We start from the raw sequence: 22,496 nt of genomic DNA, 5'->3' as shown, positions 1-22,496 counted from the left end.
AGGTGTTATTGATTACAACCAAGTGTTCTTTGTGGAAAGGGGTTCACTTGAACCAAAATAAATATTTGCCATTACAAAGAACAAGCCGGTCCCTGTTGCGGGCGGGGGCGTCCTCGACCCTCTCTGGCCCCCTCCGCCCGGGAGCTACGCGAGCGCGGATTGTGTTTCCCCGGCGAGGACAGGGACGCGCGCGGGCGGGGAGCAGGGGCCCGGTGGCTCCGACGCCGGAGGCTTGGGGCCCAGGTCCGGCTGCAGGCTTGAAGCCTGCTCGGGGCTTGGGATTGTATTTTCTTTGGCTTTCTGGCGCGCTCCTTATTATTTATTTCTTTTCCCTCTGTTTTATTTTTATTTTCAAGTTGCCGGCCAGGCTGGATGCCGTCCATTCACCCCGCTGCCTTGGAGCGCTGCGCGCAGACAGCCGGAGCCGGCTCGGGCTCAGCCCCGGGGGTGGGGGGCAGCCGAGGGCGCGGGGGGCGGGGTACGCGGGTAGCAGCTCAAGGGTGAGAGGCAGCCGAGAGCGCACGGGGCGGGGTACTCCGGGAGCAGCTCGGGTTGGGGGCAGCCTTGGGCAAGGGGAGATGGGGGGACGCAGGGGGCAGTTCGGGTGGGGCGGCCGAGGGCGCTGGGAGCCACAGGGGGCCGAGGGCTGGGGAGAACAGGGGCACCGCGGGGTTGGAGGGAGGACGCCAGGCTGTGCGCCTGCCTGGCTGGGGCGACAGGAATCCATCTTGGCAGTGGGTCCCTTCGCGGTCCAGGGATCTCATGACCCGGCAGTAACAATTTGGTTTTCCTGAAAAGATGATGGTAACTCCGTGTAAGACCTGGGGGTAGGAGGCAGCTGAAACTTGGACCCCCACTGGAGTCCCCCTTCTTCCATTCTTTTCGCAAACGCTCTCCCTGCTTTGTGCCCACGGGGAGCACAGACCTTCCCCTCGAGGGTGCTCGTGGGCGGCATCCCACGGGAGCCGGAGCCTCTGAGAGGTCTCCACCCTGGAGATGCCACCCTCAACTCTCTGGAGCCGCTGGTGGATGGCGGAGTGGCGGGGGGGAATCTATGGAGAGAGGGGGATCCCCTTCTCTGTTAGTGTGAAGACCAGAGGCTTTGGGGAGCCACCGTGCCCCCGCCCCTAGCCAGAGTGGATTGTCCAGGGCCCAGTGTGGAGGGCTAGAGGCTGAGAAGGAGGGAGCAGGAAGGCCTAATTCCGGTGGGTCTAGAAGGCAGACAGGAAAAGCTGGGGTCAGAAAGAAGGGAGAGGGGGAAACAAAGAATGTAGAGTAAACCATTCCTGCCAAGTGCGGATCACCGGAGAGCTGAGCAGCTGGGCTGATGGAGTGGGAGAGGGATGGAGAAAAAACTACAGCTACCAGGACCTTGTGTCATACACAGGACCCGGCTTCCCCTGCTGGGCTACAAATCACAAACTCCTTCCTAACCCCAGCTTCCTCTTACATGGCTGAAGAAGGCACTTCTGGTGTTTTTGGCTTTCTGGCGCGTTCCTTATTATTTATTTCTTTTCCCACTTATTATTTATTTCTTTTCCCTCTTATTATTTATTTCTTTTCCCTCTGTTTTATTATTTCTATCTCTGCCTCTGTCTCTCTTTGGCAACTATTTCCCTCCTCCCCAAATCCTGGCAAGATCTACCATCAGCCCAGCGTGCATGGGCAGCATGCCCCAGGCCAGCCACTTAGAGCCAGGACAAATTTCCAGGAAGGGACCCCAGGGCCTGGAAGGACCCTGGCAGACTCTCCGTGGAGGCTTCAACTTCCCCCCGGGGAAGTCACTTCCGGTAGGAAAACCTGGCTGCGTTACCCGTTTCCTCCAAGCCACAGCTAATGAGGAATAGTTACTGACCTCCCATCCCAGCTTGAGGTCCGCCTAAGCCTGGGAAGTGGGAAGTGTCCTGTCAAGGTGGAAACTTGTCAGCAGCCTCAGCAGGCAGAGCAGGGCCTAGGGTTGTGAGGAAGAGATGGCTCTGCAGAACATGATTGCTCTTTTAGGCTCAGTTCTGGCAGTCCCTGCACCAATCTACGAACACATTGGGTGGCAACCAAAAGCAGATATTTTTAGAGGTAAAAATGACCTTTAGGGGCATGTAATCCACTGGTTCCACCACTTGTTGTAAAACCAGAGTCCTGCTAGATGTGCTGGTTTACACCTGGAATCCCAATGCTTTGGGAGGCTGAGGCAGGAGGATCACTTGTGGCCAGGTGTTCAAGGCTGCAATGAGTTATGATCATGCCACACTGCATGTCAGCCTGGGCTATGGAGCAAGAGGCCCACTCAAAGGAGAACCAAAACACCAGAAAACAAAACAAAATAACAGAGACCGATGTCCAGGTCTTTGGAAACCCCTAGGGCACCAGAAAATCCTGACTCCAGAGGTCTGCAGAGGGGCCCAGGGATTCTGTTTTCATAACACGCTCTCTCAGGTGACTGTATCGATACTCTCAGTAGTGAGCTGGTAAATGTTAGCAGCTGGCCCCTGAGCGGGGGGGCAAACGTGGGTGATACGGTTTGACTGTGTCCCCACCCAAATCTCATCTTGAATTGTAGTTCCCATAATCCCCACGGATCGTGGGAGGGACCTGGTAGGAGGTAATTGAATCATGGGGACAGTTACCCTCATGCTGTTCTATGATAGCGAGTGAGTTCTCACGAGATCTGATGGTTTTACAAGGAGCTTTTCCCCCTTGGCTTGGCACTTCTCCTTGCCGCCACCCTGTGAAGAAGAACATGTTTGCTTCCCCTTCTGCCATGATTGTAAGTTTCCTGAGGCCTCCCCAGCCATGCTGAACTGTGAGTCAACTAAACCTCTTTCCTTTATACATTACTCAGTCTTCAGTATGTCTTTATCAGCAGCATGAGAACAGACTAACACAGTAGGCCCTGAGTGATCACATTTGCTGATTTCCAGGACGTAAGCTTTCCACCACCACTGATGTCAGGGAGCCAGCATGACACTGAATCCAGAGCTAGGAAAAGATGCACCCATCAGCTCTTTACAGGAATGCTCCTAACCCCTAGAGGCCACAAAACTGAAGTGACAGCTCCTTGAGGACAGAGCCAGGAGAGGATTCTGGATCCAGGGGCCTGCCCCACCGCACTGCACTGCTTCCTAGTTAGTCACTGCCCTCTTGCTTAGCAGAAATCATGACCAAGAAGCTCAAGGACGGCCCTGGTCAAAGGCAGGGCCAGAATGAAATCAGGAAGCTGAACAAGAAACAAAAGCATTGTCGGTCTTTCCTTCCTCTTCACTTTGCAACAGAGGCCTCAAGAGTGTGGGTGACGGGGTAGAAGGAGAGAGCCTGACTGCCCACGCCTGTGTTCTCCAAGGGGAAAGTGGAAGAGGCAAGAGAATGATTCTGGGAAGTGGACATAGAGTATTGGCAAAATTCGGAGGCCACAGAGACAGCATTCTTGCCAGCTGGCCTGAGCCGATGCCACCCGGGGCCTTGGAGGTGCAGTGGCCATGCTGTAATGGGCGTGGAGAAGTGGGTGTGGAGAGCAGGGTCAACTTGAGAGAAACGGGACAAAGAGAAGACTGTGCTTTACTTTTTTGTGTTTCATTCAGAGCCTACCGTAAGAAAACACCAGAAATTGAGTTCACATGAAAACTAGTTAAAAAACAAAAGCTAAGATCCTGCGGAGCTTGGATGTTCAGAGGTGGCTGCTGTTTGGAAACCTCCCCTTGCACAGAGTCAGGTGGCTCATTGTTCAGGCTGCCGTCTGTTCTTCCTCACCTGCAGCTCCAGTTCATGGAGTTGTAGGATGATAGGGTTCATTTTAGAGAGGAGAGAACCAGAGACCCAGAAAGGTAACATCTTCTGCCCAGATTGCACTGCTATTTATTGGAATTCAAATTTACCAGATCTAATCCAGGCCCAGAATTTCATCTAGCTCCACTACAATGTCCTCTCAATTACCTTTTGTCAAAAATTATGATAAAAGAAACGTATTGTCATGATAGAAAATCTGTAAAATTCAGAATATTAGAAATATTAGAAGTATTCGAAACCCCGGGTCTAGTGGAAGTGACTCACAGCATGATCCGGTCAGCTTTGGGTGGGAGCATACTGGTCATACTGGTCATCTGAGTTGCGGGTTTCTCATTTGTCCTAGCGGAGGATATCTGTCGGGCCTAGCAGTGGATACAGTCACCTGAGAGCACATGTTCTGAAAACAGAATCCCCGGGCCGCTCTGCAGACCTCTGGAGTCAGGATTTTCTGGTGCCCTGGGGGTTTTCAAAGACCTGGACATCGGTCTCTGTTATTTGATGACCAGTATGCTCCCACCCAAAGCTGATCGGATCATGCTGTGAGTCACTTCCACTAGACCCGGGATTCTCAGGAGTCAGCATTCTCAGTCACCAGGAGAGCTTAGGAAAATTCCTGTGACAATCCCAATGCCCAGATGGTCCCCCTACAGCCATTAAGGCAGACTCAAAGGGTTGAGGGCTGGCAAGCAGCAGTAGTTTCTGAGGCTCTCAGATGATGCCAGTGTGTGTCCGAGATTGAAGGCCGCTGGCCTAGAATATTCTCCACCCAAGTCTGCCTGACTGGCTCCTTCTTCCTGTGGCTTGGCCCTCGGTGGCTGCTCCTCAGGGAGGCGTCCCTCACCACTTGGTTTGAGCAAACACCCTCCTGTGGGTTGTTCTCCACATCATCACACTTGTGTATTTTCTTGTATCGCTATTTGAACTTTTTTTTTTTTTGACCTAGAGTCCGCCTCTGTCACCCAGGCTGGAGTGCAGTAGTGTGATCACAGCTCACTGCAGCCTCCACCTCCTAGGCTCAGGTGATTCTCCCGCCCCAGCCTCTTGAGTAGCTGGGACTGCAAGTGTGCACCACCATGCCTGGCTAATTTTTGTACTGTTTGTAGAGACGGGTGTTCACCATGTTGCCCAGGCTGGTCTCAAACTTTTGGGCTCAAGTGATCCACCCACCTCGGTCTCTCAAGTAGCTAGGACTACAGGCGTGTGCTACCATGCCAGACTATTTTCTCCATTTTTTTGTAGAGATGGAGTCTCGCTATGTTGCAAGGCTGGTCTCAAACTCCTGGGCTCAAGTGATCCTCCCACCTGGGCCTCCCAAAGTGCTTGGATTACAGGCATGAGCCACCGCGCCCAGCCTGTTTGAAATTATTTTAAATGTATGCATGCCTTGCTTATTTTCTGTCTCCTTCCTCTAGGAAGTCAGTCCATGAAGGTGGGCCCTGGACTGTCTTCGTTGTTCTATCCCAGGGGCCTCAGCAGGCCCCAGTGCCTCAGGCTCCCAAAACACATTTGATGAATGAATGATAGAGTGAGTGAATAAGTGAAAGAATGCATTTATGTTTACTTCTGAGTCTTTTTGGGTACACGTATATACACATATATATGCAACCAAATTCTACATTTTAAAAAACATTTCACACTTAAAGCCTTTTTTAGCTAAAAAAAATGTTGATAATTTCTGGTACACACTTCTTTCATTTGATGTTTTGAGGACATTGTCTAAAACCATTCCTTATTTTTACCATGTGGTGTATGAGGGGTTGCGCTCTCACATCCTGAACCTTGGACACACTTCCTCTTGCTGGACTCCCCTCCACCCATCATCTGACTAACTCTTCCTTTTGCTGCAGATTTCACCTCCATGTCTTCTTCTCAGAGAAGCTCTCTCTCCTCGGTGCCTCACACTAGGTGAGGATGCCTTGTGCCAATTCTCCCCTCTGACATTGGTGTGCCCTGTCAGCTGCCCCAAGAATGTGAGCTCCATGGAGCTCCGTGTGTATTTTGTTTTCTAAATGTGTCTGTAGGACATTGCTCAGTGCTCAAATATTTGTTAAAAATAGCAGGCTGGGTGCGGTGGCTCACGCCTGTAATCCCAGCACTTTGGGGGACCGAGGCGGACGGGTCGCGAGGTCAGGAGTTTGAGACCAGCCTGACCAACATGGTGAAACCCCGTCTCTACTAAAAATACAAAAAATTAGCCGAGAGTGTTGGCATGTGCCTGTAATCCCAGCTACTCAGGAGGCTGAGGCAGGAGAATCGCTTGAACCCGGGAGGTGGAGGTTGCAGTGAGCTGAGATCGTGTCACTGCACTCCAGCCTGGGCGACAAGAGGGAGATTCCGTCTCAAAAAAAAAAAAAAAAAAAATAGCGCAGCATTTCACACTGCATTAACCGATTTCCCTGTCATAGTACACTCAGGCTTCTCATCGTACACATAATCCTGCAACAAACATGCCTTTATGTGAATTCATCTATTAGGTGTCTGCAGTACAAACAATCCCTTAACAAGGAATATGACTTTGTGGTTAATTCTGTGTCATGTGTGCTACTAACTGATCTTCTCAACAGCCACGTGGAGTTGGTTTCATTATCATCAGCTTACTAATGAGAAACCCACAACTCAGAGAGGGTAAATGAGTTACCAAATTCATATGAAAGCAACTGAAAAAGAATTTGGACTCAGGCCTCTGGGAGATGGGAGTTGGCCTGTTCCTGGGGAAGCCCGTGAATTTTGACCCAGCCTAACCTGTACTTTCAAAAGTGCCTGTTCTGCAGTTTTTACTGGGATTAAATGAGTAGATACTTATAAAGCACTTAAAATAATGTCTGCTCATAATAAACTCTGTATAAATGTTGAATATATAGATACGTAGCAGCTCTGCCCTGACTAGCCGTGTATGAACCATGAGCACTCATCTTAACCTCTCTGGGCCTCAGACTTCTCATCTGTAAAATGGGAGTCATGGTATTATTTCAGCTTTATTGTCAGGAAAATGTAAAGCACGTGGAATCTCATAGACTCTAACACATGGTAACAACTTCCTCTTTGAGCCAGTCTAATCTCTCTAGAATGAGAAACTTCTATATTTAAATCACAATTTAAATTTTTTTACGACTTTCACGGTCATTTTATCACCCCAGCAATGACTAGAAGGCCCAATATTTTATATATCTCTGTTAAATATTCTAAGCATTATTAAGAGCTTTCTGGCTATAGCCAAGCCCTCTTAACCATCAGAGGCAGACAACTTTTCAACCAGGTGCTCCACTTTTGCGATCTGGAAGTATATGGCGCCACCTGCTGGCCAAAGCACACCTCGCCAACAAAGTGCAGGTTAGTTCAGGATTGCCCATTCTAGTAGGATCCCCTCCTCGACCCCTACCCTCCTCTGTCTTCATTCCCACCCAGGGGGAAATCTGAAGCACAGGATGGGTCAGCAATCGACTCTTTCTGAAGCTCATTAAGACACATTATTCCTCTTGAACAGCCCCCCTGCAGAAACTTAGGGGCCCTAAGTTTCTCCACTTGTGAAATAACAGGGTAGGGTCAGGCTTTGCCTAGGTCCCTCTCACCGCTAAGCTTCTAGGATTCTGTGAGTTCACCTCGGAGGCAGGCACAGGGGGGAAGGTGAGCTACTGTGTCTCAGGTTAAAATCAAGCCTGGAAGTGGAAAGCAAGGCCGGGAATCTAGGCTGAGAAACGATGAGGCCAAGGACAGAGGGAACGAGGGCACAGCACGGGACCCCCGCTCATCAGGCCAGACCCACCCTGCCTTGGCCTTGCCCATCATCACCAGAATAATCATCATCACTCAAATACCATTTATTGGGAGCCTATATCAGACACAGTGCTAGGTTCTTTACATAGTATTTTGTTAAATATTATTTCATACTATTATCTGTACACTATCGCTTTAAGGTAGGTATTATTGTTGTTCACAACTGGAAAAAAGACTCAGAAAGGCTAAGAAGTTGTTCAAGATAAACACAGCCAATAAGTGGGAAATCTGGGATTTGACCCAGATCCATCTGTCTTCAAAGCCCCTGAACCATCCACCTTATTTCTTGCCTTCATCCCTCCTCCTTCCTTGCCTGCTTTTTTCTTTTATGCTTCATCAGGCTGTGTTTTTCAGAGGCTATCACAGGTTCAGGTTGCATCTGGCCATTGATGTGGGGAACTGAGATAACCCTAGGGATAATTGTGGTCTCTACTTGCCATTTTTAGTTCAACTAAAAACAGCTTTGCTGCTGGCCTCAACAGCCCACTCATTAGTGATTGCTTACTTTCACCTTGTTGGTGTAGATGAAGGTGCCTCCGTGTCCTCCCTTCCAGTGAGGGCTTCCCAGCTTCCTCAGATGCTAAGTGCAACTGTAGATACACATGGCCTCTGTGTTCCCAAAAGAAGCAGTGCAAGGGTGCAGTGCTTTCTCCATTCCCAGACTCACCTGCCTTTCTGGTCCTGGCTACCACCTTCCAGGTGCATTTTCTTTCAGGAACAGTGACTGCCTGGCACAAAGTTTGTGGGTGGCTCCAGGAAAGGGGAGAGGTGCAGGAAAGAATGCTGGGCTAACTAGCAGGCAGGCACTCTGGCTTCTGACCCCTGCTTCCCCACTTCACAGCTACATGACCTGGGCAAGTCATATGGTCTCTGAGACTCAGTTTCCCCTCCTGAAAAATGGAAATGATGACACTTTCTCTGCCTCCCTCAAAAGTTAGTTTCTGCCTCTAATTCTCTAATCCATCCCTCATGCCAACACAAGAGATATAGTCCCAAAATACTTGTTTAATCATCCCATGCCCCCTCAAAGACTCTGGTGGTTTGACTGATCAAGCCAGGACTCAAACTCAAGTCTGCTTGGCACCAAACCTCTGCCTCTTTGGACCATTCCTTCCACGTGGCCATGCTGTGGCCATGTAAAGCTGCATGGCACTTCCCAGAGCCCCCAGGCACATTCACGATCCTGTGGCTCTGTTCGTCTGGAACATGTGCCCACCTGGTCACACACTTCTCTACCCTTCACCTTTTCCTCTGTCAAGTTGTAGCCACACTTCGAACCTAGATCAACTGCCTTCTCCTCCTAGAAGCCTTCCCCTGCTTCCTTCAAGCATCTTTTTCATACTTAGTTTGTAGCCTTGATTCATTCATTAATTTACTTCATTTCAATTTTAATTTACTTCATTTCAATTTTAATATACTTGCGCACAAAATTTCCCACACAATGGTGAGCTCCATGACCCTAACCCCAAAGGGTCAGAGGATTCTAATCAAAAGGGGGTTATCCAGAATGCTCTGGGAATTAAATCCTCCCGCCCCGCTCCAGCCAAGCCCCCACCCCATGTACTGGAGTGGGATGTCTCTCTTGAGGATACGTCTTCGGACTTTCTACCCAGCCAAAATTCTAGGGAGGTTTGATCGCGAAAGAGCTGTTGGCCCTGGCAGACTCTCTCCCACTGGGAGCCCGGTTGAGAGCCCAGCTTATTCTCCAGCAGGGTGGGCAGAATCAGCCCTACAGGAACCCTGCAAAGAGAGGGAAACTTTCAGGAAGGCAAAACAGAAAAGGCCACCATCTCTCAGGCTCAAAACCTCACAGCAGCGGCCTCTGGAGCAAAATCCCAGCAACTACTGCAAGAGCACCCATGAAGGTGAGGGAGGGTGTCCCACAGATGTTGGTATTATCGGCACTTACCCCTGCACAGTGATCTGCCGAACATTCTGTTAGGTGAAGAAAACCCTGCAGAACAGCATCTCTAGAGTGTTACCTTTTGTGTGAGAATGGAGCAGCATGTAAATACTAACATGTCACATATGCATTGCTTACATCTTTCACAAAGAAACCGCCACAGGATACAACATAATAAAGATGCTTACCCTTTACAGAACGGGAAGAAACAGAGTGGAGGGCACAGGAATGGAAGCATGTTTTCTAAACCCTGTTCTGTGGTTTTGAAATTATATCAATTCCTTGCATAATTCATAAAAGAAATGGTGAAAACAAAAAAGGAAAACAATAAACAGACTTTAACGATTGGAAATAAACGGAAACAAATGAACCTATGTCCAGTTAGTACCTGATCACACGGAGAAAAAACGACTTCAAGTGACTTTAACACTGTGTTGATTGTGCATTGCTATATAAAGAATATCTATAGGGTGGATGATTTAAAAATGTTTAATCCCAAATACTTTTAAGACTGTAATCAATAGTCTTCTTGTTAGCAGCGGAGTCAATATTGTTTTCGTTGAAACTATTATAAGCACACGGCATAAGACAATAAAAAGGCTCTCCCTGACATCAGCAGTTTTCCAGTTTAACTCTCGTCCTCTGAACTGGTTGGAGCTCCTGGATCTTTTCTGCAGTAGGCAGGACCCTTGCTTCCTCTTTTTTGCATCCCCAGTGCCTGGCTCACAGTAAACCCAAAATGAGCATCTTTTGAATTGAAGGCAAACCCAAAGCACCCGGATTCTACCCTAATCCCCCCAACTCATAGCCTATCCCAGCTGGGACGGACCCCTGCAGGCACTGTTCTTGCCCCCTAGGCCTCCACTGGTCTCCATCAGGCCCCACCCTGGGCTCTGCTTTCTTTGCCCTTGAAGCATCAGGCGCAGGGTGTGTTCTGGGACCAGTGTCCTCCCCTTCATTCTTCACCTTCAAACCCATTGCTCCACCTCGTGTTGCCATGTCCACAGCCATTTACTTTTGACAGATGGATTTTAACATCTATTATTTCATTGAATCCCCTCCTTAACTCTATTACAAAACTCCATTTTACAAATAAAGAAACTGGGACTTAACAAAGTTAAGTCATTTCTCCAGGCCCCTTGACAAATGACTGGTCGATGACATAGGTCAGTCAAAAGTTCATTGGACAGATGTGGGTTTGAATCCACTACTAGCCATGTAGACCTTGAGTGAATCATTCATTGGCTTATTTTATTCATTATAACCATGTATGGATTGTGTGAGGAACTCTGCTGGTGCTAGGAATACAGAGGTGAGTAGAGAACACAGGGGCTGTTCTCCAGGGAGAACTGAGGCTCCACTTCCCATGTCAAAATGGAAATAATATCTGCCTCTACATCAAAGACTGAAATATAAATATATGTGTGTGTGTGTATACACACACATAGTTTTTAATTATATATATATAATTAGGATATATATTTAGTGTTTGTGTATATTTAGAGAGAGCAGTATATATATTAGTCTTAGGAAGACACTTTGCACCAACAGGCTAATCAAATCTTCAGGACACCCATGATACTTCCGTATACTGACCTGGTGGATGACCTAGAGCTCACGGGAAAAGACTGCCTTTTCCTGGAACCTGCAATTCCAGAGGTGTTCATTCAGCACTGGCCAGGGCTCTGTCTTGTGCTGAGCAATGAGTGGCTTCTCCCAAAGTATAAGACGCATCCTAAGAGCATGCGCCAGTCATCCGTGGGTTTCAGGGAAATGTGCGAGGGCCCTGGGGAATCTCTTCAGAGGGTGGTCCCTCCTAGGATGTCGACGAGGGATTTTAAACTCATGGGTTTTCAAGGCAGACTGCCCGGGGTTTGCATGCCAGCCCTGCCATTTTCCAGTTAGTGTCTCTGGACACCTTCCTTACCTTAGCTGCCTCAAGTGAAATAAAGGTATAATCATAGTCTTGACCTCATAGGATTGTTGGGAAAATTAAATGAGGGAATGTATATAAAATGCTGTAAACAGAACCTCAGACATGGTAACAACGTAGCAAATAACTCCTAGTAAATAACTCTTCTGCCACTGCACAAGCCTTGGGGTTTCCCACTTGTCTGAAGGATACCGATGTCGTCCAGAACACCCAAGCAGTGAAGAGTGCACTGAGTAGAGACGCACCCCAGCTCCTGGCCCCTGCAGCCGGTGGTGAAATCTCCCTCTCCAAGGGGCTCAGCTCCAAGGAGTCCAGCTGGGTGCATCTGGCTGGGGAGATTAAATTATTTTTGAATTCCTAACTGAATGTTCTTTTAATGGAAACTTAATGACAGGCATTGAAATAGATTTCCTCCATAACCCCTCCTCCCACCCTCCCACCCCCCACAGCTCTGCCTTGCGCAGTTCCCGATAAACTTTATTCCCTGCCCCTGGACTTTTATCTCCCCACTGACAAACAGCCCTTGCTGGACAGAAAGAGGAAATTCCAGTCATTGTTCTCAAACTTCTGGCTTCCAAAATAAAATGCTGTATCTCCCCTGTCAAGCTTTGATTGACACACACTTCCTGTAATGGCAGGCAACAACGGCCCAGGGGTGGGGCCGGGTTCATTTGCATTCTTTCCGTCAGAAGCTGTCCTAACGTTTGTTCTAGACAGGGAAAGATCCCCGTGCTATTCACAGAAGCATCCTGTTGAGGACCCATATTCCGTTTCATGAAAAATCCCCAAGGAGGACACTTCCTCAACCGTCTCTGCAATCCGCCCAGGGAGTCCTTCTGGAAGGTCCAGTTGCACATCCCCTTAGTGAGGGACACAGAAGGACAGTCACCGATCAGCCCATGTCTTAGATTTGGCAACACAGAAAGGATCTTTCCCTTCTACATTTTCTCTCTTAAGGAATAAATAATTTTTAAACATTTAGTGCTTTCCATTAAGGACAACCTCCCAAATCTTAACTCTTAAATATTGGAGCTTGAGCCAACCTAAGTCCAGGAAGATTCAACCAGGATTAAACGCTCTTAGTCAAAATCCCCATAGCAACAGAGATGAACTGGGCAATTCAAAGAGAATCAGTCTCAAGGAAAATTTTGAATATAATAATGCATCATGGGATGCAGTTTTTCATGAAGGAAATTAGAACTGTTGACTTGCTTTTAAAATCAGCAAATAGAATAACCCTGCATCTGTAGCAAATAGCAGTACTGATGTAGTCAGATCCCACTGGGAAAAATGTTACTGCATTGTAATAAAAAGGCTGCCTTTAGCAGTGGTGTTAACCTACAAGTAGTTTGGCCTTCTGAGGCTATTTTTCATTTCTCTTTACTACTTGAGCGCCCATTCCCTTGTTAACCCCTTTCTTAAAATGCACAGGAGTTTTATGCGCTTTGGGGTTCCAGCCACTTCTTAGACCTATCAAAAGTTACCTGTTCCAGGCCTCATTTCCTAGGGGCTTAATTGGATGAACCTGTGGTTGCTAGAGGGTCAATGGGAATTTCCATTAAAAAAGAGACTCCAGGTGCAGGGTGTCTTGATCCTAGCAAAAGGATATTTAGAAGCAGATGGGCTTCCACCAAATAACCCAGAAGTAAATACAAATCGGAAAGATGTATGTTGTTCACCTCCCTAAACAGTCAAGGGGAATGGATTGCTTATGACCATCTCACTTCCAGCCATCTACATGCATGCTGCCAGCCAGCAGGAGAATACACCAGGAGGAGCGCATGCTGGGGGGAACAAGTGTCAACACAGTTTCCCTCCAGTTTATGAAGGGGCTACATCATGACAGTGGGCCAGCAGAGAATTCCAGCTCCCTCAAGCTTATGATACCTGATTTCTTTTTCCTGTCAGCACATTAAGTTGTGGTGCCAAAGCACTCACAGGCACAGAGTGAGAGTTCCACATGGGCCAGCTATGGCCACTGTTATGGCCACTGACGAGGTGTGCAACCCTAAAACCATCAGACTCCCCACTGTTCTTAGTCAGGAGGACCAGAATGGTGCATGGATCTGTACAAATACAACCCAGGCATGGAAAAACATAAGCCATCCCTCCCAACAACTGTGGGCAGCTGCCGTTTTATGTGCCAAGACTCACACTGGAGAGGCGTGATGGAGCTGTACCGGAAGGGGTGTGTCTGTGGCCAGGGTCATTTCCTCCTGAGGACTCCAAACAATAAATGTGTCCTATCTGCTTCCTCTCCACTCCTCCCGCCCCTTCCAGGAGAGGGTCCTCTCTGCAAAAGGATTTTCACCTGGAACCTGACTCAGTTAATGCATAGTAATAATAATAATCAAAGTGCACGCACAGTTTCAGAAATTTACTATATTAATCGACACACTGAAAACATTTTGATTCCTAAGCAGCTTTGAGTACCAGTTTTTTTTCCAGGACACATTCAAAACGATGCAGGTGGGGATCTGAAGAAGACTTTCACAGTAAAACCTTCCCCTCAAGGTCAATCCTTCCATAAGCTGGTCCCTTTTAGGAAGATGAGCTGTCAGGGAAAGAAAGACATAGTAACATTCTGACTTTGGGGCTCCATCCCATTCCTCTCTCTTTCCCACTTCTTCTTTAGAAATAGCATTCAGTACAAACTCTAGGTGGAGGAACACATGAAACTGTTTCTTCTCAGGTGCATTAATGATACATTCCCTTCTCTACTGCCTTTGCACCTTCCAACTCCTCATGGCTGTCTTGGAAGAGCAGGAAATGCTCTTTATAAACAGATTTATAGCCCTTTAAGCCATCCAATACAGATTGAAAGAAATATCCTCATCACTTTTAACTAAAGCGTGCTGTCTTGCCGGAAGGTATCATCAAGATTCTAGTGTGTAGATTTAGCCTCTGTCTAAATGTACCACATGAGAAAGTTAGAGCCTCAAATTGTTCTTTGTGTAAGCGTTTTCTTATTGTCATTGATTGGTTGGTTCATCTCCCCAAATTAGGAGATAATTTTTCCATGAGTAAAAGTCCACATTAAAAGCAGAGTCGTTCTTATCAGTAGAATCAAAATGAGATTATTATTGTCCCCTGATCATTTCTAAAGTTCATAACTTCTTTAAGGAAACTTTAAAAAATATTTTGTTTGGCCTGTTCATGAAACTTTTGATAATTTTGTCTGCCCCCCTCAACCTTATATGAGCTCAAATAATCATATTTAATATTTCAAGTGAGCACCTATGGCTTCCATATGCCAGTTTCATGTAAATGCATTGCACGTTCTAATACAGTAGCCTTGTAGAGATGCATGTCTTGTGGGATCACAATTGCGGGGCTCAGGGGTCTTTGTGCTGGTAGATTTTGAAGGCTCTCCTACTTTCGTACCCCTAAATTGTTGACTGCTTCACAATGCTTCTAGCCACTAGGAACTTTAGAGACTTTGCTTTACTCCTGTTGAAAAGCCACTGTTACATTTTGGTGTCATCTGTTTCATTGACTTCTGACAAGATGAAGTTGGGGTTGTCATAGCCTCTCTTCATCCTGGCTCTAGCATCTTTCTCATTATAAAGGCACATGGCACAGTGAGGAGTCTCCACTTCCACTGTCTTGCTAAAGTTGTGGAAATCCACTCTGTATTTCCCTTCTTTTGTCTTGGATACTATGGGGGCAAAACGGTAGCCCCAAAGCACCTCCTCTGGGACATAGGATGTCCGGACTTGGCAGGTAGCACTGGTGGACTCCACTGTGCCATCTAAAAACACCACTAATTCGAAGTCCTGCTGGAGAAGGGTCTCCGCTGCCATGTGGAAGAAAGGGCTGTTGTGATCAATGACATGGTAAATTGTCAATGGGGAGATGAAGAATAAATTTTCATTCCCAGTGTCAACTACAAAGTTGATATTGATCTGGTCCAAAATAATGGTCTCTCCTTCAGGAGTGACTGTGGTCTTCAGAAGCTTTCCATAAATGTGACTGCCAATAAGAAGGCTCTTCCTGAGATTAGCCACTCGGATTAGGAGGCAAAGTTTCCCTCCCCGTTTGCTGATCACTGCGTTCTTGCTGAACGTAATGGTCTTGGCACGTTTTTTGGGCCTGGAGATCTTGGCTAAGATGGCCCCACACATGAAAGAATTGATTATAACTCCAAGTATAGACTGAAAGATAAGCAGAAAAATGGCAGTGGCACACTGTTCTGTCACACACCTGAATCCATATCCAATGGTCACTTGAGTCTCCAGAGAAAACAGAAAAGCTGAGGTCAAGCCATTAATATTCTCCACACAGGGAGTGTGATTGGCAGAAGGATGGAACTCTGGGAGGTCTTTGTGAATGTACGCTACTGTGTACCACAGCAGACCAAAGAAAAACCAACTCCCCAAGAAGGCTGTGATGAAAATGGTCATTTTGTATCTCCATTTGAGGTCAAGTACTGTTGTCCAGATGTCCACAAAGAATATAAACCTTGACTGTGCCTCCACATTGCCAAATTCTATGTTGCACCTTCCATCTTTGGAGACTAGCCTTGCTCTTTGCCGAGAATGCCCAAAAAAGCGAGTGACGACCCATTTCCGAAGATGTTTGAGCATACTTTCTGTCAACACCCTGATCTGAAAACACATCAAAGAAAAACAAAAAAGGATTATGTTTATAGCAATAGTGAACTAGGTGACTCACATAAAAGACCTAACTACGAAAAGATCATTCAAAATTATCTGGGTTACTAATCATTTGGCAAGCTGACAAGTTTATTCTGGATACCACAATGCTATTTCTGATAGAAACTTTCCACTGGAAGACCACGTTACTCAAACATAAAGAGGCAAAATAATTACAGAGAGCTAGAAATGAAGACAAACTAAGTGATTATGTATTCAAGTGTTTCCTGACCTCAACTGGTCTCACACAACCTTAAATATGTTTGTAATAACCAATTATGACCTGTATTTTTATTTATTGAATATTACTTAAATCACCTTCTCATAAGTTTAGCCTTATGTTAAGCAATAATTTCTGAGAAATCACAAACTTGAAGCATTATAGATGTTTTTGAGATATAGAAAAATAAATAACTGATCAATAAAACACTCATCAATATACTACCTAAATCATCTATGTACTTCTACTGATACTCATATATCAATAAAAATCCTAATTCAATTCTGTTCTCTCATTTATCAAATGAGAAAACTGAGATTCAGAAAACTTAAATAACTTGTCCAAATTCATGTACCTAGCCAGTGGCAGGATGACAACTAGAATATAGGGCTCCCTGCCTCCAGTCTAGGGGAGCTTCTACCACTCCGTGTCTCAGTTATCAAATGTTATATTCTAAAGTCACACTTTCCTAAAATATTTTCAGACAAGTATTGATCATATTACTTTTTGTTAAATGCTCAACACTATTTAGAACAGAGCTCAGATCCAACCAGATGATCTCATAGGGCTTCTCCATAAATCTACAAGCCTGTTCCTACTCTCTCCCCATGGTTTCCCAAGATTCCCAAAAGGAATAGTATGAGAGCCACCATCAACACATCTCACACTTCCTTCCCTACTCCAAAGCCGGAGGACTGGGGAGCACTGATTTAAATAATACTCCATAAAGACAGACCATACTTTATTAATTCCTATATCCCAATTGCTAGCACAGTTGATGAATGCCTACTGTTTATTCAGTAAACATAAATGAAATATTTCAGTGAATGAATTACATTTATCAAAATCCTATTTGCTCAATTGATTTTTTATAGATGACATTACTGTGACTTCCATTTTACAGCAAAATAGTGAAGGGCCTGTCCCATAAACAGCCAACTGTGGTGAAACCCAAAGTCATAAACGCTGGATTACCTCCTCCCCTACGCCCAAGAATATCAAGGTGTACCCACCCTGGTCCGCAGTGTCTTCAGGGTATTTTTCATTAAATGCAAATATGTTTTTAAAATAGATTTCAAAATCCCCCTTGAAAAATGTGTTTATTTGTAAGAACTAGGAAGCGAAACCAACTGAGTGATACATTTTAAATAATAGTGATATCCCACAGTGTTTTGTTCAAGGCCTTAACCCAGCTGAGAACACAAGAAGCCAACACCAAGTCGAAGCGGTGACAAGAAAACCACAGCTGCGGTGGTTTGAAATGTTGAGGGCAGGCTCTAAAGACATAAAAAAAGAAAATGCTGCCAAGAGCATAAACAGCAATGCACATAGTCAGAGGGTCCTCCTCTCATCCCACACTGCCCTCATTGACCTCAAGTCCCCAACGAGGATTAGGGGATGGTGCATGTGAGGTACAGAGGAGGAAATGGTCTTCTCCTTTCCTTGCACACACATCCTTTACCCTGGTCTACACCCATGTGGACTGACCTCTCTCCCAGGTGCATTCAGGGTTGCACTGTTTACCCAGCTCTCCAGAGAGTGACTCTCAGCTCAAATAGTAAATTCTAAAACCGACATTTATCAATTGAATCCACATTCTCTTTGTCATACATTATAATTCCAGAGATGGCTCCTAACACACCAACTTCTGAGTTTTTTTCCCCAGCACCCTGCTCCTCTAGCCTCCCTTAAATTCATTTTACTTTTAAAGGCAAAGAAGATTTCTGTAGAGTGAAGAAGTACCCCCGATTGATCACTTGAATAACGTTGAGTTTCCATGACTGCATTAATAATGAAACATTATCTGCCTGGCTTTCCAGAGAGGTGATTTCCCCAGCCTCCACTTACCAACGTCTCAAACACATTCCGACTGGAAGTATTCATAGCTGGAAAAAGCAAGGAAGTGGTGCTGGTTGTTGGTCTTTCTATGCAGACTGATTTCTTTTAGACTCAGCCTAATTTATTGTAGGCGACAGTCAGTGGACTGATGCTAATTTGTGTAAACTTGGAAACAATTTGATAGTGGAGTCGTGTGATTTAAACCAAGGCAATTGGTTGTTCTCAGACCAAGCCCCAAACTGAATATGTATTTTTTTCTTTCCAACATCACATGGCTTGAATACCAACATGCTAAGACATGACAAGCCATCAGCTAAGGTCTCTGGGCAGCAGGCGTGGATTGGGTTCCAGCATTGCCTTCCTCTCCTTGGCCACGCTCTATTGCTCACTTGTTTCTCCTAAAAGTTGTGCCTAATAACTACTGGCCGGAAACAGTTACTTATCATCAATCTCCCAGCCTATTCTCTGAAACCCACTGAAATACTGAGTTTTCCAAGTGTTCACAAAGATGCAGGTGAACATACAGACATAGATAAGTACATATTTACAAGATAAAAGTAAGATCACACCAGGAAGAAACAAGATACCATGTTAATCTCTCTATACAACAGTTATGTAAGAAACAGACTTAAAAGAAGTCTTTATTGTTGGAAGTCTTTATTATTCTGGAAAACCTGGCATTTACTGAAGGTGTTTTTTACGTGCACTGGGTTAGCCAATGCTATTGATTTATTTGTTCAGAGTGAGAGGGATTATTCTCAGAGAATGCAATGATACAGGATAAATTCATCCACTAACCAAAACTGTCATTCACATGGCAGACCTATTATTGCACAGATCCTACTTTTTTTAGATAATGGCATTTAATCTAACCACAGATGGAGCCAATATGTATTTTATGAACTCTTAGGTGATTAGAGATTGTCCCTGGTGTCTCGGTTATATAATATGCTCAGTTTTTAGGTTCCTTTCTGTTGAAATCAGTAAATCTTAATAGCAAGCAAAGGGCTGCGCATTAGCTAATATTTACCAAGGTATTTTAGTGGCTTGGCAAAACAAGTGGATGACATTACTGCCACTTTTTCTTTAGTGCCTCAGCGTTCTTGTTCCATAAATAATCCATTCTCAGAAAATAGACATTTTGTGCACTTCCCAAACACTGATTGTATGCTTATTCTGTAGGATTTCAAAGACAAATAGAACTCTTCCTGTTCTCAAGAAGTTCATAGTCTAATGGGGAAGTGAGCTAAGGAAATCAATCACAACCAAGCGTGGTTGGTATAATGCCAAAAAAATAACTTTTTAAAAAGATCCCCATCAGCTGGGGATCCACCCTTTCTTTGCAAACATACTTCAACTGGCAGAAAACTCATTGCATTTATGTGTACATTAATTTATTTATCAATCACTATTCAATGATGATATGTTGATACCCAATGTTGACTGTGTGCTGACCATTGTGCTGGACATCAGAGAAGCAGCGGACTCAGTCCTTGTTATCATGCAACTCCCATTTCAGCAGAGAGGGTGGTGCAAATGGGTCAATAAACTATGAAATGACCAGTGATAAATGCCAGGATATGAAAGAGTGGGAGCACTCTGGGGAGCACCTATTTTGATGAGCAGAACCGTAACCCTGAGGCCAAGCCCTGAAGATGAGTTACAGTCACATATAGTAGAAACTCTATAAATATTTGCTGAACGATGATAAATAAATTAATCAATGAGTATATAAAATCAATGAGCTCACTGTCACTTACATCACTTAGTATCTGGTGGCTCCCACTCTAATGGAGGTGTCTTGCGTGTGCACTACTAACCACACTACAGTGTAATCTTCTATGTGACCCAGGCAGGGGCAACCGAGGAAAGAAAACATGGAGGAGCTGAAAGAAGTTCCAAGTAAGCAAATAATGGAGTATAGAAAGCCTCAGTGAGACACTGGGCTGCAAAGGCACTCTGCACTTGGTGTACCATTTGACATGTTTTTTTCATAGAATTAAAGGAGAAACTGTTATAAAGAACATTCTTCTAGTTGTGCTTCAGAGAAAACTCATTAAAATTCTAAATCAGTCTGAAGTCTCCTTCATATTCTTGAAAATAAACATATTTTCTTCCTGAATTTCCTTTTCTCCATAAAAATATGTGCTTCATTTGTATGCAACATCTACTTTAATCAGTATGTGCTCATTTTAAGGGAGGGACCAACAGTTTGTGGTCCTTACCGAATCTGATGAACCCAGGTGCAGAAGCTCTTCTTCCACAGACATCCACTTGAGAACAATTCGTTAAGAATTTGGGATTTCTTACAGCACTTACCATCCCAGCCTGCTCAGCAGTCAAACAGCCACTATGTCAAAGAGGGGAAAGGGAAAATAGGCATGGCTGTTACTGCTTCTGATTTAGAATCAGAAGTCTATTATTCCTCTATAGAACTGGAGAAAAAAAAAACACTTATCGCAGTCTGCCTTTCAGCCAAACCTCTCATAGCTCATACACATCCTTAGGTAACTTTAGGACATTTCTGAGAGTCAGGATTTCAGGTTAGAGGTAGGAAATATGAGCTATGTGGCCTGAGAGGAGAAGTCAGATGATTGTCTCTAGTCCCTTTCTCAACGTAGTGGAGAAGAAATTCGTTTCTATGAAAAAATTACTGCTTTGCCAACAGTCGATTGAATCTGGAAACATTTCTTGAGGATTCTCCATTGCAATGATTGAATGGGATTATGGGGCAGAGCCTCTTCCTTCTTAATCAATATAATTAAATGAACACATTATTTATTGAGCATCTACTATATACCAGGTGCTAAGCTAGGAAACAATGCAAGGTAACAGTCCCTGCTCTCAAGTTGTTCATGAATAAGTAATTCAAGAATTGTAATGTGGCAGGTTGGCTGCCTTGAAAAGATTGAGGACAGGATGTTAAGGCAGCCCCAAAGAGGAGACCCAGACGGTTGGGTGGGTGTCGGGCTTGTACTCTTACTCAGCTTTGCTAAGGAGGGAAAACAACTGCATCTAACTGCTGCTGTAGAGGACTTCCTGTTTTCTATGAAAATCATCTCAAGCTATTGGAGGATCACCACCCTGCTGGATCTGCAAAGGTTCACCGCCCCGAGAAGCAGTAAACCATCTAGCTCCACAGACTACACTTATCACATCCAGAACCCGTAGTAGACAGAGAGTGGCATTTCCCTTCTGTTCGGTAATGCCAGAGAAGTTATCTCTGATGTCTTTACCACTATCAGGCAGCTCACACGGGAACAGCATGGGCTCTTTTTAGGTAGAACTTGGCAAGGCTGGTAGAAACCATCTTTCCTGGCCTCATGGGCATAGAAGAGGGCATCTGAGCTTCAGGACTCTTCCAGGCTAGACTTGGGAATGCACTTCAGGAATACCCTACTTTTCTGTGGGGTGAGCATACTCCTGGGTCCCCACTGCTGTGAAGCCAGAGTGTGTCTGTATCCAGGGTGCAAGTGCAGCAAGGGCCTTCCTAGGTGCCTCCCTCCTTCCAGAGAAGAGAGCTTGGGGCAAAAGGGCTGGAGCATCACAAGGTCTGATGGTGTTGGTACTCTCAGGAAGGCACACCATGCTCTGTAGGTGTCTCTGGGCCAGCCAGCCAGAGTATCACTTTCTGAATAACTTGGCCTTTTGGGCACAGGGCATCAGGAGAAGATAGGAGATCCTGGCCAGAAATGTTCCCAGAAGAGGTAACAGCTAGGGGCAGTGTGGCAGAGTAGAAGGGCCTCTAGCTCAGGTTAGCACGGACACTGATTTGAACCCTATCTCTGCCACCCAACAGTCAGGTGACCTGAGCAAACCACTGACCTTTGCTGAGCCTCAGTTTCCTCACCTGTGAAATGGCTATAATATACTCTCAAACAGTGTCATATGATTTAAATGCAACAGCATAGGTAAAATTCCTAGAAAATAGAAATTATGCAATAAATAGCTACAATTATTATAACTGGTTCACAAATTTCAAACTAGCATGGCAGTTTAACCAGGGGTCACTGGTCCAGGCCAATCGGGGTCTACCACACAGAGTGAAATGGGCCATATTGGAGACTACAGCCAATGGAGGAAAAGGATTCCATGAGAGGGATGAAGGTTCTGACAGCATACCTTGTCTATCAACTATGCTAGCTTCAGAGCCCATCCTCCCAGTGCAGAACAGAAGATCTGGAAAATACAAACATGTTTTATAAAGGTTTTCTGTATAATCAGGGCAAAAGCCTTGTCTTGGAGAGGTGGGAACAGGATAGAGGGAGAGAATTATCCTTGGCAAGGCTGAACAGAGCCGTGGTACCGAGGCTTGATGCTGTTCTTCTCTCACCCTAGACATTAACTAGGATTGGATCTCTGGAAAAGCAAGCCTCTGGAAGCTGACCTCAT

At 45.5% G+C, this 22,496-nt stretch overlaps 1 protein-coding gene across 5 annotated transcripts in view; it reads right to left on the bottom strand.

Annotated features, from left to right (window-relative positions):
- Nucleotides 1-12,056: 12,056 nt before the first annotated feature.
- The window catches only part of KCNJ1 (potassium inwardly rectifying channel subfamily J member 1), a 31,311-nt gene continuing 20,871 nt past the window's right edge, over nt 12,057-22,496 (bottom strand). For 3 of the 5 annotated variants that reach the window (XM_003253395.3, XM_003253393.3, XM_003253397.3), the window contains one exon: nt 13,747-15,997. In XM_003253395.3, the coding sequence (XP_003253443.1) occupies nt 14,858-15,997 (1,140 nt within the window). In that variant the 3' untranslated portion in view covers nt 13,747-14,857. Of the gene's footprint in view, nt 15,998-18,113; nt 18,254-22,496 lie in introns of those variants that run through there. The other 2 variants (XM_003253394.3, XM_003253396.3) reach the window with 2 other exon arrangements.

This window comes from Nomascus leucogenys, chromosome 15 (assembly GCF_006542625.1).
Source record: "Nomascus leucogenys isolate Asia chromosome 15, Asia_NLE_v1, whole genome shotgun sequence".
Taxonomy (NCBI): domain Eukaryota; kingdom Metazoa; phylum Chordata; class Mammalia; order Primates; family Hylobatidae; genus Nomascus; species Nomascus leucogenys.
Note: the sequence above shows the minus strand (reverse complement) of the source record. Positions and strands in the feature narration are given on the sequence as shown.